A 14,955-nucleotide genomic window follows, 5' to 3' on the forward strand; every position below is an offset into this window, starting at 1 on the left:
TTATACACACTTAAAAAAGAAGTCACTGTATGTGTGTCTAGTAAATTTCAGTAAGTGAAAAACCCTATTGTCTTCCCATTCTAAACTCAAACGAACCAGGTATATTCTCAAATACAAAGAAATGCCTTGGTTTCCTAAGTATTTGCCCTAACACACAAGTAATGCCAGCATCTTTTTTAATTTAGGTGTATTTTCACTTTTAAGATCAAGACTTTAAAAATGCTGAAATGGCCAGGCATGCTGGCATAATCCTCTAACCCCAGCAATCGGGAGGCAGAGGCCGGCAGATCTCTGCAGCTTGGTCAATGTACTGAATTGCAGGCCAGTCACGATTACACAGCAGTGGAGTGGTGAAGGGAATGACAGGGGCCATTAGAGACTATTTGAAGTGCTTTTCCGGTATCACTTCATTTATGGCCACAAGCAAGTTGCAGTGTCAAATCTGAGTCCCTAACAGGTTAAACAGAATGCTAAGAAGTAGACAGAACAGAATGGAAACTCAAGAAGCCTCCTGGAGCCTCCTTTAAAATATTTCGGTATATTTATTGTTGCTATGCTGGTGTGTGTGTGTGTGTGAGAACACAGCTATGCATGTGCCACAGCATGCACTGGAGGTCAGAGGAAAACTTTGGGAAGTTGATTCTCTCCGTCATCCATGGAAACTGAATGAATTCAGGTTGTTCAGGCTTGCTGGCCCCAGAGCCATCCCTTTTGCTTTGTTTTTGAGACAGGATCTCACTATGTAATGCTCTCTGGCCTAGAATTCACTATGGAGACTAAACTGGCCTTGAATTCACAAAGATCCATTTTTACTTGGTCTCTTGGTTGCTGGGATTAAAGGTGGGCCACAATGCACGGCTTCCTTCTGACTACTATATTATATGGTGTGTGAAAATGCTGAGCATTAAAAATATTTTTAAAAATTAAAAGAAGTTAAATTCTATACAAGTTAAGCTTACCCTGCATATGTCCGTTGATATAAAGATTCTGGATCCAGACTTGCAGCATCCACAATTATTGCTTCATCAAAGTTTTTCAGAATTTTAATACTGGCTTTTTTTGCACTAGACTACAACAGAAATTATAAAATTAGTAGTATGTTATTTTAAAAATGAACCAGCCCTGAGTCTGGAAGATGAGACACTAGTATAAAGTTGTTTCAAGTATGCTTGTTATTTCCCAACTCCTTCACTGAGGAGTGCAGCGGCAACGATTCTGGAACACTCTCTACAGCTACAGCGACAGGAGGGAAGCACGAGACGACACACAACACGCATTTGTACACCTCGCCCGCCATCCTAGAGACCTATGTTGCAACACGTCACCATGTTTTTCCAAAATATAAAACTTAGCCATCTAAGCATTTGTACAAAGCCCAACCGTTACAGAGTAAGTGAAAGCTCTCAATTTTCAGTAAGGCTATGTGACAAAAAAAAAAAAAAAAAAAAGAAGAGATAAAGAGCCCTACCTACAGTGACTACATACAGTCAGTTGCCATCCAGCATTCTAATTCAAGAAAAAAGAAAAAAGAAAAGAAAAAAACAAGCCAAAGTAGGTCGGAGTGGCCATTTTTTTGCAATACTGAGTTGACTAAGAAATCCAAATCTTAGAAATGCTATTATGGATAGGCTCATTTGTATGCAAAATGACTTGTATTTAACATCAGTCACTGAAGCGTCAGTTAGAATACCGAATGCAAAGAATACGCTTAATGCCTGTACCTAAGAGACAGATTAAATAATTGAACTGGCAATATGCTGAGAAAGAATACACCTCTAAATATGAAATTAAGGAAGAAAAGAGCAGCAGAGTACATTAGAGGGACTGTTATCACAAGTCAGTCTGAGGCACTGCCAGTCAGGGATGGTTAATAGTGTCAACCTGACAGGACCTAGACCCACTGAAATCAAGCAAGCAAGCTCCTAGCACACCTGGGGGGGGCGGGCGCTCTACATTAGGTTACACAAGCTGGGAAGACACACCCAGAAATGGGCAGCACCATTCCAGTGGAATGGAGTCCTGGACAAAATAGTAAGGAGAAAATGAGGTGCGCTTAACCACTTACATATGTGGATGTAAACATATTTGGTCAACTGGTCTTTCCTTAATCCTTTTTTATTTTATGTGTATGGATGTTTTGCTTGTATATATGTCAGTGCACCACATGCATGCAGTGCCTGAGGGAATCAGAAGAAGGCTTAGGATGGCCAGAAGTCGAGTTACATATGCCTGTTGGCCACCATGTGGATGCTAGAAACTGCACCCTGGTTGTTCAGAATGGCAGCCAGTGCCCCTAACCCTGAGCCACCCCTCTGGCCTGGTCAACTGATGTTTGACAAGGGTGTTTGACAAGTGGCAAAAGGACAGGAATTTTTGTTTCTGTTATTGAGAAATGTTGCTGAGGCACCTGGATATCTAATGAAACGACAATGAAGCCGGGCGTGGTGGCGCACGCCTTTATCCCAGCACTTGGGAGGCAGAGGCAGGCGGATCGCTGTGAGTTCAAGGCCAGCCTGGTCTACAAAGTGAGTCCAGGATGGCCAAGGCTACACAGAGAGACCCTGTCTCAAAAACAAACAAACAAACAAAAAAGACAATGAGATTGGGTACTGAGAGTGATGGTGCAGAGGCAGGTAGATCTCCAAGTTCAAGGCCAGCTTGGTCTATATAGCAAGTTCTAGGCTAGCCAGAGCTATATATAGCGACAGCCAAGGCTACATAATAATATCCGGTCTCAAAAACAAATAAAAATTAAAAAGACACAATCTTACAAGGAGGGGGAATGGGAGGACATTGGGTAGGACTTTGATTAATATATATATATATATATATATATATATATATATATATATATATAAAGAATGAAACGTCAACAGACTACATAAATTTAAAAAAAAAAAAATCAAACAACTTAAATGTTTGTTTTTCGAAACAGAGTTTCTCTGTATAATAGCCCTGATTATCCTGGACCTCTTTTTGTATACCAGGCTGGACTCAAACTCACATAAATCCACCTGCCTCTGCCTCCTGAGTGCTGGGATTAAAGGTGTGCACCACCACATCCAGCTTTTAAAAAAATTATTGTACATGTCCATATTATCACGACATGGGGGTGGGCGTGGGCAACATGTGCCGGAGTGTGCATATGGAGGGTAGAGGAGAACTTTATGAAGTATGTTCTGTCTTTCCACCTCTGTGTGAGTTTTGTGACTTGAGCTTTTGTTACGTGTCTTTTTCCACTGAACTCCCTCCTGGCTCCAGGTAACGTAATGCCTTCTTTTGATTTGCTGTCTTGGGAATATCCCACTTCCTATAATTTTAGAGAGAATCAGGTAAGGCATTCTACCTAACATTAAAGAAAAAGAGGAAGTCATAACATAGCACTCTGGTTTGAAACAAACCTAAAAGTAGTAAGAATAGCAATGAGACAGCTGAGCAGGGAAAGTGCTCACTAGCAAACCTGAGGAACGATGCCTAAGGGAGGAAGCCAGGGGAGGAGGAGAGAACCCACTACTGCAGTCCTCTGGTTCTCACACTCATTCCGTTACATGTGCGTGCCTGCACTCATACACGCCCATCATACATATAATGTTTTAAATAAATTTAAACAATCTGAGCTCGTGGCTGGAGAGATGGCTCAGAGGTTAAGAGCACCGACTGCTCTTCCAAAGGTCATGAGTTCAATTCCCAGCAACCACATGGTGGCTCACAACCATCTATAATGAGATCTGGTGTCCTCTTCTGGCTTGCAGGCAGGATACTGTATACATAATAAATAAATAAATCTTAAAAAAACAAAAAACAAAAAAACAATCTGAGCTCACCAAGAATAAAGAGTATCCTTTATTATTGAAATTTCATAAATTGTAAAAAGAGCTCTTCAGAGGTTGATTACTGGGTTGGAGAGATAGGAAAGTGCTTGCTATGCAAGCATAAAAACCCGAGATCCATGCCCAGGACACACACACAGAATCTGGGCTTGGTGGAATGGATATAATCCCAGATGAGAGCCGGGCAGTGGTGGTGCACACCTTTAATCCCAGCACTTGGGAGGCAGAGGCAGGCGGATCGCTGTGAGTTTGAGGCCAGCCTGGTCTACAAAGCGAATCCAGGATGGCCAAGGCTACACAGAGAAGCCCTGTCTCAAAAAAAACAAAACAAAACAAAAAGTAATAATCCCAGATGAGGCCCTGAGTGAACATCCTGAAGGAATGTATGTTGTTGACACGAGCATGGCCTCATCAAGGACCCTAGTGCCTCAGAGCCATGAGAGTGGCAGTGCGTTCCCCTGGTCTAAGTATGGATTTTAAAAGGGAATGCAGAAAATATCAACCATAGCTGCTTCTTCCTGGATGACTGCACCTGAGATTGCGCCCCTACAGAGGCCCCTACTAAGATCCAGCTACATAATAAACCCACCTCCTTGTTCAGCTGTAGATAATACTTCTGGTCTGCTAATGCATCTCCATCAGAGTTCAGAGCCCACCCAATCCCAGCTTTTCTGTATATGCCATTGTCAACACTGTCAGATCAATCCAAAAGCCATGCAGGTCATGGCATCTGGGGAAGTGGAGACTAGCAGATTCCTGGGCCTTGCTGGCTAGCCAGCTTAAGCTAACAGCAAGTCCAGGGCCAGTGAGAGTGAGAGCCCCTATCTCAAAAATCAAGGTGATTAATATCTGAGGAGTAACAGCTTTCTGGCCTCCGCACACTCTTGTGCCCACACACACATATACTAGGTCACTAAAGCAAAAGCCATGTTGTCAAGCAGATGAACAGCTTTAATGAAAGCATTGATACTTTACAATACATTATAAGCCTAATCACTGGCAGTCTGACTAGAATTTACAAGCAAGCTGATTTTATTTTCTTATATCCACTACTTAACCCTATTGAGATCTACTGCTGGCACTCAAGGAAAAGCTCTCTACACCTCCCCTCCCACTAATGGACTGCAATCAGCTAATTAATACCTGAGCATTGGAGCCATCAGAACCACCGGAGTGAGACTCCTCAGGAAGGCAGACAGAGCTGTGAGCAGCCAGTGAAACATTCCCTCCAAGAAATTCATCTCCTCGGACTGAATGGATGAGGTCATTCAAATATTTGTAATAAAGATTGCTGGACAGAAAACCAGGCAAAAAGACCTGAAAAAGGAACATTTTAAAGATGAAAATCCAATGCCTCTAGGACTTCACTTTAAATAGCTTTACCAACAAGCCTACCATTGACAGCAATACTTGTACCTCTACCTCCCACACCATCCTTTCGTACAGTTTCACTGCCACTAAAATAAAGTGTTGTTGCCCACTCACACTTTTCATGGACATTACACAGTGAGAAGAAATAGTCTGTAGTCTTTACCACATGCTGATTTTAACCCTGAATTGACTTCCTGAGGATGAATGATAAGGAATGTGGGCTGGAGAGACAGACAGCTCAGTGGTCAAGAGTTTGAACCAATATTGAAGAGAACTCGAGTTTTGTCCCCAGAACCCACACCAAGCGGCTCACAACCCACCTGCAGCTCCAGCTCCTGGGAGAGAGAACACCTCTGGCCTCCATGGGCACCTTCACCCACAGAAAGACATGAAACTAACAATCAATCTTTGAAAAATTAAAAGGAATACGATTGCTCAGTTGAATTTTAACCTTCAAATATACAGCAAATGTATCTACCAAAGGGATGTTATCAATTTATATAACTGGTAGGAGATTATCTGTACCCACACAAGCTTTCTGATGTTGGTTTCCTTATCTGTTTCCAAATAACTAATGGCACTTGCCCAATAAATGCAAACTGAATTATGTTTTATGGTTATTTAAGAATTATTATGCCTTTAATCCTAGCACTTGGAGGCAGGGGCTGGTGGATCTCTATGAGTTCGAGGCCAGTCTGGTCTACAAAGCGAGCCTAGGACAGCCAAGGCTACAGGGAAAAACCCTGTCTCAAAAAAAAAAAAAAACAAAAAAAAAAAAACCTCAAAAAATTATTGATGGTGTTAAGTACTCATGTTTATCATTTTCACTTTCCATTACAGACTAGATTTCCTTCACAGCATTTAGCATAACTGTTAAATATCTGTAATTAAAATGTATTCTGGGCCTGGAGATATGGCTCAGAGGTTAAGAGCCATGATGGCTCATAACCATCTGTAATGAGATCTAGCACCCTCTTCTGGTGTGCAAGTACACATGCAGGCAAAATACTGTGTAAATAGTAAATAAATAAATCTTTAAAAAATAAAAAATAAAATGTCTTCTTATAGACCTAAGTTCCAAAGGTCAAAAGCCCCATTTGTTTATCACTGAAACACTAGTAACTAGTACAGAAATGCTCAAAAGAATCTGTTGAATGCATCACTTCCTATCTTTCCTCATCCACCTGCTACGGTCTGCTACTGTTGACATTAATGCAGGGCAGGGGGCTGGTGGCTCATGTCTATAAACAGCGCTTGAAAGGAGGCAAGGTGAATGTGAGTTCACAGCTAGCCTGGGTCACATACACCGTCTTGAATGGTCTCTGACTCCTCCATCCCTCCGGAAAAACAACACAGTACAAGTTCCTCACCAATCAACATTTATTTATTAAGAACTTTTTTGTCCTCCTGCCCCCAAGAGGTAGTGAAGACAGAACCCAGGGTCACCACATGACATCCACAACCCATTTTTATTTTTAAGAGGATCTTCCTTAGTTGCCCAAGCTGGCCTTGAATTTTCACTTTTCTCTTTTTTCAATTCAGTTATGTTTATTATTCCACAGAAGCATGCCTGTGTGTGTGTGTGTAAGTAGTTGTCCACATGCCATGTCACACATATAGAAGTAAGAGGACAACTTTCAAGTGTCAGTCCTCTGCTTCTACCATGTGTCCCGGTAACTGACCTCTGAACTCTCCTGCCAGCCCCTCTGTTTGTTAATACATCAGAGTGTGTGCGCATTGTCATCAGGAACTTGATCACCTCGAGACAGGGTCGCTTACTGGTCTGGAGAGTAATTAGTCTACACTGGATGGCTGGTGAGCCAAGGGTCTCCTGCCTCTGCCTCCTAAGCACTGGGGTGTTCCACATGTGTGCCACTCAGCAGTTCTAGGAATCAAACTCAAGTCCCACATCCCCTAGTCTTCAATGCTTGATCTTTCCACCTGTCTCAGTTTGCAGGTTGTATGTCAGCACACTCAATCATATCTTGCTTTTCTCTGTATTTTATTTATTATGTTTTTAATTAATTAATTAATTAATTAATTAGTTTGTTTGTTTTTCAAGACAGGGTTTCTCTGTATAATAGCCATGGCTGTCAAGACTCACTTTGTATACTAGGCTGGCCTCGAATTTACAACAATCTGTCTGCCTCTGCCTCCCAAGTGCTGGGATTAAAGGTATACGCCACCACTGCCTGACTTAAGTTTTTATTTTTTCATATTTCCTCAGACCTGAACTTTCCTTTAAAATCAGAAAATTTTTCATTTTAATTACGAAAAGGTTTGCTACCTTGGGTTGTTACTGGTACTTTATTACATCTTCTCTAGCTTTTTAATAACTTGTCATTTATACTAATTCATTTAAATTTAGTCTTTTTGTGTGTGTATGTATGTATGTATGTATGTATATATATATGCATGAAGAAACCAGAGACTAATTTTGGGTGTCTTCCTCAATCATTTCTCCACATCATCATCATCATCATCATTTAAATGTTTTATTTCATTTTAATTTATGTGCATTGGTGTGAGGGTGTCTGATCTTGGAGTTACAGACAGTTGTGAGCTGCCATGTAGTTGCTGGGAATTGAACCTGGGCCCTTTGGAAGAGCAGGCAGTGCTCTTAACCACTGAACCATCTCTCCAGGCCTCTCCACCTTATTTTTTAAGACAGAGTCTCTCACTGAACTTGGAGTACATCAACTGGCTGGGTCCTCTTGTTTCTACGTCCTCAGTGTTAGGATTATAGAAGCCACCTCTCCACATTCTGGTTTCTTACCAAAGTATTGAGAACTAGCCAGGTGGTGGTGGCAAATGCCTTTAATCCCAGGACTCTGGGAAGCAGAAGAAGGCCAATCTCTGTGAGTTCAGGGCCAGCCTGATCTACAGAGTCAGCTTGAGGCCAGCCTGGTCTACAGAGCCAGTTCAAGGCCAGCCTGGTCTACAGAGCCAGTTCCAGGACAGCCTGGTCTACGGAGGCAGTTCAAGGCCAGCCTGGTCTACAGAGCCAGTTCCAGGACAGCCAGGGCTCCACAGAGAAACATGGTCTCAAAACACAAAACAGCCTGCCTGGTCTACAGAGTGAGTCCAGGACAGCCAAGGTTATAAAGAGAAACCTTCTCTTGAAAAAACAAAAAACAAAACCACAAAACAAAATTATTTAGGACCCTAACTCAAGTTTGACTGAGCTACCTCCCTAGCATGTAAGTTCAGTTTTTTGTGTCTGGCATTTTATAATAGTGCTTAATCAATCTCTTTTCACCTGGATAAGCATGACATGTTTTAGTGACATAAACTTTTGAGTTTGCCCTGGACTTAGTAAAACTCCTGACATATATGTTCTAATTCATTATAATAAATTATTCATAAATATCAACACTATTATTAAGCCATTAGTGATAATCTCAAAATATATAAAATTAGTGACCAAAATCATAAAATGGTGATCAAAATACATAAAATTAGTGTTTCAATCTTCATGATCAATAAATATTTGCCAATTATTCAGAAATTAATTTTATCTCATACAGATACAAAACTAGTAACAGTTACTATTTTTAATGTGATGGCCATTAAGCTAATATGCATTTCATACCATTAGTTCATTTTAACCCTGTATAACTTTGATGTTACTTCTACTTTGCAGATGAGGAAATGGTATTAGTCCATTAAGTGCCTGGGCCACTTAGCCTACAAAGTGGGGTTAATGCACACCGAGTCCAGACTCAAAGTCTCTGCCCCTAGTCCCTATGCCCTGCTGCTTCAGGTTCCCAGCGCTGTGTGATAGTCTGTATTTCTGGAGGCCCACAAGTAGAACTTCTCATAGTTTAATATTTGAAGATCATGGTTACCTTCTCCATGGTTGTCCAAGCCTGACGTAATGGAGTTGTGAAACAGTTAGGAAGCGGCCCACCTTCCCTGCAGATATTGGATTCAATTTCTAATCGCACAACATCATCAAATCCAAGGGGGTGTGTGGCCTGGAGGGAAAAGTACCTATGGCAGAAAGAGATTCAAAGTAAAACCAAATCACACATGCGCTTACGCGGCTGTCCATATTCACACTCGTCAGGGCTGTGTGACTCTGCTCCACACCATCAACTACAGAACAGTAAGAGAAGTGCCACTGTGTAAGTGCTTCCTGATCCTCACTTGCTCTAGGAAGCCTGCTACTTGTCACCTACTCCCAAACACCCTAACTCCTACCCAGCCAACGCTGCTGCTATCTGAGTTGTCAATCAGGTAGTAGAGACAAAGGAAGCCATTTAGGAGTTAAAAAGGAGTTTATAACAAAATTTCCTAGGACCCTATCATTTTCCCTGAAACGAGTAACAACGATTGTGCACACGAGAGTGGTGAGCGCAGACCACTGTGCCTGCGAGCATAGTAACCAGCATGTGGGAATGGACGGCACTAAAGGTGAAATGATGGGTTTAACTGGGTTAACTCAGAGGACCTGCTGACGGTTTAGAGCTGAGAGGGGAAAGCAGTTAGTGAGGGCCCAGAGTGTTTGAGCAGATGGGACACAGTGTAACTTGTGTTTGATACTTTGCTTATGGATATAAACAGCAGTATAAGCAGGGGGAAGAAAACGCTCACACTCTAGTGGCTCCAGTGCTCAGAAACTGTTCTCTCTCTTCATCAGCCAGAATCTCCACAGCGAAAAGCACCTCTCCTGTGCTGTAAGCAACGAGCTGACAAGCCTCTCTCATGAGTTTAACTTCCAGGCACCCAGACCAAACTTCAGATGTGCTTTCTTCCCCTTTCAACAGCCATCACTGTCCAACCTAATGCCTCCCACTAACCCACCACAGGAGAGCGAGCATTGGGATAAACATGAGGAAGTGGATCTCTGTTCAAAAGTTCTACCACCACCTTGCCCTATGAGTCCAAGAAACAATTTTCTCCATGGAACTTAGTTCCTCACCTTCAAAACAGAAAAACCAGACTCAATGCTTAACCCGATTATCTATCAGAATTATCTCAAAAGTTTTCAAAAGAATAACCATTCCCGAGTCTCCTCCTCAAACCTGCTGAATCAAAACCTAATACACAGGACTGGAAGCGAGTTTTTAACAAGCTCCTAGTGGAATCGGGTTTTGTTTTGTTTTTTAAAGATTTATTTGTTTATTATATATACAGCATTCCGCACCAGATCTTGTTATAGATGGTTGTGAGTCACCATGTGGTTGCTGAGAATTGAACTCATGACCTTTGGAAGAGCAGTCAGTGCTCTTAACCTCTAAGCCATCTCTCCAGCCCGGTTTTTTTTTTTTGTTTTTTGTTTTTTTTTAAGATTTTTCTTATTTATGTGTTTTGGTGTTTTGTCTGCAAATGTGTTTGTGCACCACATAGGTGCCTGGTCACTGAATGACCTAGAACTGGAGTTATAGAGGGTTGTAAAGCAAAATGTGGGTGCTGGGAATTGAACCTGGGAAGAGTAACTAATGCTCTGAACCATTGAGACACCTCACTAGCCCCTCCTAGATGATTATTCCTCAGACAGCTAAACTCGAATCTCCAGTCCAACATTTAGCAAGTGCTGGTCTAGATATTCCTGGCCCTCTCACTCTAACACCACAGAGCTCTTGCCTTTACTTTATTTAGTGTGTGTTGTCTGCGTGAACACGTATGTACACGTGCCCGTGGATGTGTGTTGTCTGCGTGAACACGTATGTACACGTGCCCGTGGAGCCAGAAGAGGGTGTCAGATCTCCACAGATGCAGCTACACAGCTATGAGCAGCCTGACAGGTGCTGGGAATGAAAACTGAGTCCTCTGAAGAACAACAAAACTGCCTTTGGATGCTGAGTCGTCTCTCTAGCCTGTGATGTTCTTTTAACCCCCAAGTCACAGCCGCACATTTGTCTATGGATATAAACAACAGATTTCCTCATTTAAAAAAAAAAAAAAAAAAAAAACAAAGACAAATGTAAAGAATGAATTGAATTTTGCCAGCCAACAGGACTGTGATGATAGCACTGCCTACAGTCTTACCACTTGCCTGAGCAGATGTTTTTAATTCTATTTACAAAAAGATTTTTTCCCCCAACTTCTTGTCTTTTGTGGGAACTAATAAGAAATTGGCTGGTGTAGCCTAGAGGTAGAGGGCTTGCTTAGCATGTACAAGGCTATGGGTTCAATTCTCAGTATCAAAGACAAAACCAGAAACTACTGAAAAAACTAGTACTAATTATCAATGTCGAGCAAAGGAATGATACATGTACACATTTTCAATTAGCTTAGTTACCTCCAATCATGTTCATTATCCAAACCCAAGTGTCCTTTCCTTTCCCTGGTGCAACATCCTGGTTCCTAAGCACAGGCTCTTCCACTGGCTCTGTACATGCTATTTCCATCTCAGGCTCACTTTACAATCATGCCAAGGCATTTGTTTTGGTTTGGTTTGGTTTATTTATTATGTATACAGTGCACATCAGATCATATTATAGATGGTTGTGAGCCACCATATGGTTGCTGGGAATTGAACTCAGGACCTCTGGAAAAGCAGTCGGTGCTCTTAACCTCTGAGCCATCTCTCCAGCCCATGTCAAGGCATTTGTGATAAGTTTGCTTTCAAGCTTTCATTGCCTGGAAACATCTTTCTCTCTTCCTCTTTTCATGTATGTATGTGTGCATGGTCACATGGGCACATATGTATGTACAAGTGAGCATGCATGTGCGGACACATGTGTAGAGGGCACAGGATGATGCTGGGAGTCTTCCTTGATGTCTCATCTTTCTTCTTTGAAGTGGAGTTTTTCTTTTTTTAAGATGACATTTCTACGTATCTTATTATTACTATTATTTTATGTATATGGGTGTTTTGCTTGCAGGCACGTCTATGCATCATGTACAAACTTGGTGCCTGAAGAGGCCAAAAGATGACATCGGGTCCCCTATAACTGAAGTTACAGGTGCTTGTGAGCTGCCATGTGGGTGCCAGGCATGGAAGCCCAATCCTCTTGAAGAGCAGCAGTGCTTTTAGTGACTGAACCATCCAGCCCCAAGGCAGGGCTTCTTAATCAAATGCAGAGCCATGGCCTCAATTTACTCCTTAGGATCTAAACCAAGTTTCTGTCTGAGAAGCCTTTCTGAGCACAACACTCTGGCCCTGCCTGCTACCATAAAACCCCTCAATTTCCTCAGCAGGGACTTTTGTTCTCCAACTGGAGAGCCTTGACAGCACAGATGGACTTTATTCAACACCATTATTGCAGCGCATAGCGAATGCTCAGAGCACCTGCTGACACAGGGACCAAACAAACTCACTTGTCATATAAAATCATGGCGTCATTCTGTGCCTCCTGTCCATCATATTGGCCCTTTTTGGCAGCAAGCTGAGACTGGAAATTATCCGCTGCTAACCAGAATTGTAAGATATTCACTGCATCTTCTTTTTCCATGTACTAGGAAGAAAAATACAAAGGAGTAAGACAAGAAGCAGTTCCCTTACCACCTATGATTTATATGTTGTTAGCAGTACAGAAAAAAAGGATCCCCTACACTCCACACCCTTCAGCAACATATGGAAACTTGAAATAGACAAGTTTTAAATATTCTTTCAGAGGAAAAAGGGAATAAAATTAACAACAATAAAAACCCACACCATGTACAAGGAGATGCAAACTTCAGTGCACTGGAGTAAAAATTAGACAAATTTGGACTCATACTTGCTCACAAATAATAATAGTGAACTATCTGAACTAATTATTTTACACCTCAGCACAGGTACCATTCCATAAGGACACATGGATACTCCGTGAGGACAATCTGAACAATTACTGATTTTTCAACCATGGTCAAAAAGGGAAAAAAATAAAAAGCAAGTTGACTATGTGTTCATCACACTTCTGCCAAAAGGCACAATTCAAGCATCTGTATGCACCACCTGCTGTGAGTGGATATATTAAACCAAATCTAGGTGCCAGAGTGGGCTATCTTCCTAAAAGCTGTTGAGCAGAGAAGCCCCTAAGGCCCTCAAAACAATATAGGCAACTGCCACTGCAGCTGTTTGACTACCAGAATTAGATGGTAAACCCCAATCACTCTGGTCACATGATAGAGATCAAGCTGGAAGTGGAATGGAAGCTTCCTCCCTGCTGGCTAGCCCCTCTAAGTTGGAAGGCACTATGCAATGTGCTGGGTGAGAATTGTTACAGCCGTACTTGGCTACAGACTCTGTAATACTCCTGACCAGCCAGGCAAGATGTACCCACCGGTACAATAGTGACGAGTCTGTCATGGAGCTAACCAACTGTTTTCTGATTCTATTTGATTTCCACTTCAGAGGAAGGAACCCACATGTGGTGCTTTAAACTCAATTAAAATCTGTAACTGAGAAGGCCTTGAGCCCTCGTGGGGAATCCCTGCTGCTGCCTTCCTAGACGGCTCGGATGTACTGTCAAGCTGCCTTCTGAGTCACATGTTCATACACATGGAGCAGTGCCACTGTCAGTTTTGATGAAGCTGGATTTTTTGGTGTTTTTGAAACAGGGTCTCACTATGCAGCTTTGGTTAGCCTGGAACTCACTATGTAGATCAGGGTAGCTTTGAACTCACCTCTCTCTCCAGTGCTGGGATTAAAGGCATGAAACACCTTGTCTGGCTGAAAAGCTTCGTTTTGCAGTGATCAGTGGTGACTGCAGAGACCCTGTAACTAACTGCTGCATGTGCAACTATAAAGGGGACATCTGCATCACTCCACCCACACCTCAAGAATATCATGGAGGAAGAGTCAGAAAGAACATAAGAGATGGAGGAAGGGAATGAATGATGGGCAACACTGACTTCCAGGTACAACACCTCTGTTCCGCTATTGAACTCTCAGCGGCTGTGAGTACCTGTGGAGATCTCGAAAGACTGTGCTATCAACCACCTTGTGTGGAAGGGGAAGGGCTCACAGGGCCATGTAGCCCCCCAAAGTTTTATACAATGTCAGTGATGAATGGGGGAGGGAGAGACGTGTTCTTCAGTGTGAAGTCAATAGTAAGTGTCCACACTTCTCCCAACAACCCTAATGAAACTCACCGGGGGACAAGCACACACACAAAAATAAACAAACAACTTGCGGGGGGAAGTTGGGAAGAGAAAGAAAATTGGGGGGGGGGTGGATAACAAGGTATTTGTGTGAATATAATAAAAACATTATGTACATCTATGAACATATCATAATGAAGCTGATTATTAATGTATGATCATGTGCTAATAAAACCTTTTTTAAAAAGACTAAAATAAAATGAATAAATGTGAAAAATACCATGTATGTCTCAAAGAGATTGACAGATTTGCAGTTTGCTTCAAATATTATACTGAAAAAAATCTATCAAGTAGCTAAAATAAAAATGATAAACATGGGAAATGTTTACTTTTCTTTCTTCTGAAACCTGGTCTGTAATTATGGCAATGGAATAAAGCAGTCAGTTCTATGGCTTTACTTCTTCACTTTTATTTAGTATGTGCATGAATGTGTATGTGAAGGGAACTGTGCTCACATGTGAGCATATGAAGGCCAAGAGATTGACATCAGATGTGGGTTTTTTCCCTTTTTAAAAAAAAAGATTTATTTTATGTATATGAGTGCTCTACCTGTATGCATACCCGCAGGCCAGAAGAAGGCATTAGATAATGTTATATATGGTTGTGAGCCACCATGTAGTTGCTGGGAATTGAACTCAGGACCTCTGGAAGAGCAGACAGTGCTCTTAGCCACTGAGCCATCTCTCCAGCCCCCAGATGTGTTTCTTTATTGCACTCT

At 41.9% G+C, this 14,955-nt stretch overlaps 1 protein-coding gene across 1 annotated transcript in view; it reads right to left on the minus strand.

Annotated features, from left to right (window-relative positions):
- Positions 1–14,955, minus strand: part of Akap10 (A-kinase anchoring protein 10) — a 56,239-nt gene that overhangs the window by 11,908 nt on the left and 29,376 nt on the right. The window contains exons 8-11 of the mRNA XM_051167311.1: positions 12,471–12,607; positions 9,050–9,194; positions 4,974–5,147; positions 960–1,069 (exon numbers count right to left, since the gene is read on the minus strand). Coding sequence (XP_051023268.1) covers positions 960–1,069; positions 4,974–5,147; positions 9,050–9,194; positions 12,471–12,607 — 566 coding nt within the window. The remainder of the gene's footprint in view (positions 1–959; positions 1,070–4,973; positions 5,148–9,049; positions 9,195–12,470; positions 12,608–14,955) is intronic.

This window comes from Acomys russatus, chromosome 25 (genome assembly GCF_903995435.1).
Source record: "Acomys russatus chromosome 25, mAcoRus1.1, whole genome shotgun sequence".
Taxonomy (NCBI): Eukaryota; Metazoa; Chordata; class Mammalia; order Rodentia; family Muridae; genus Acomys; species Acomys russatus.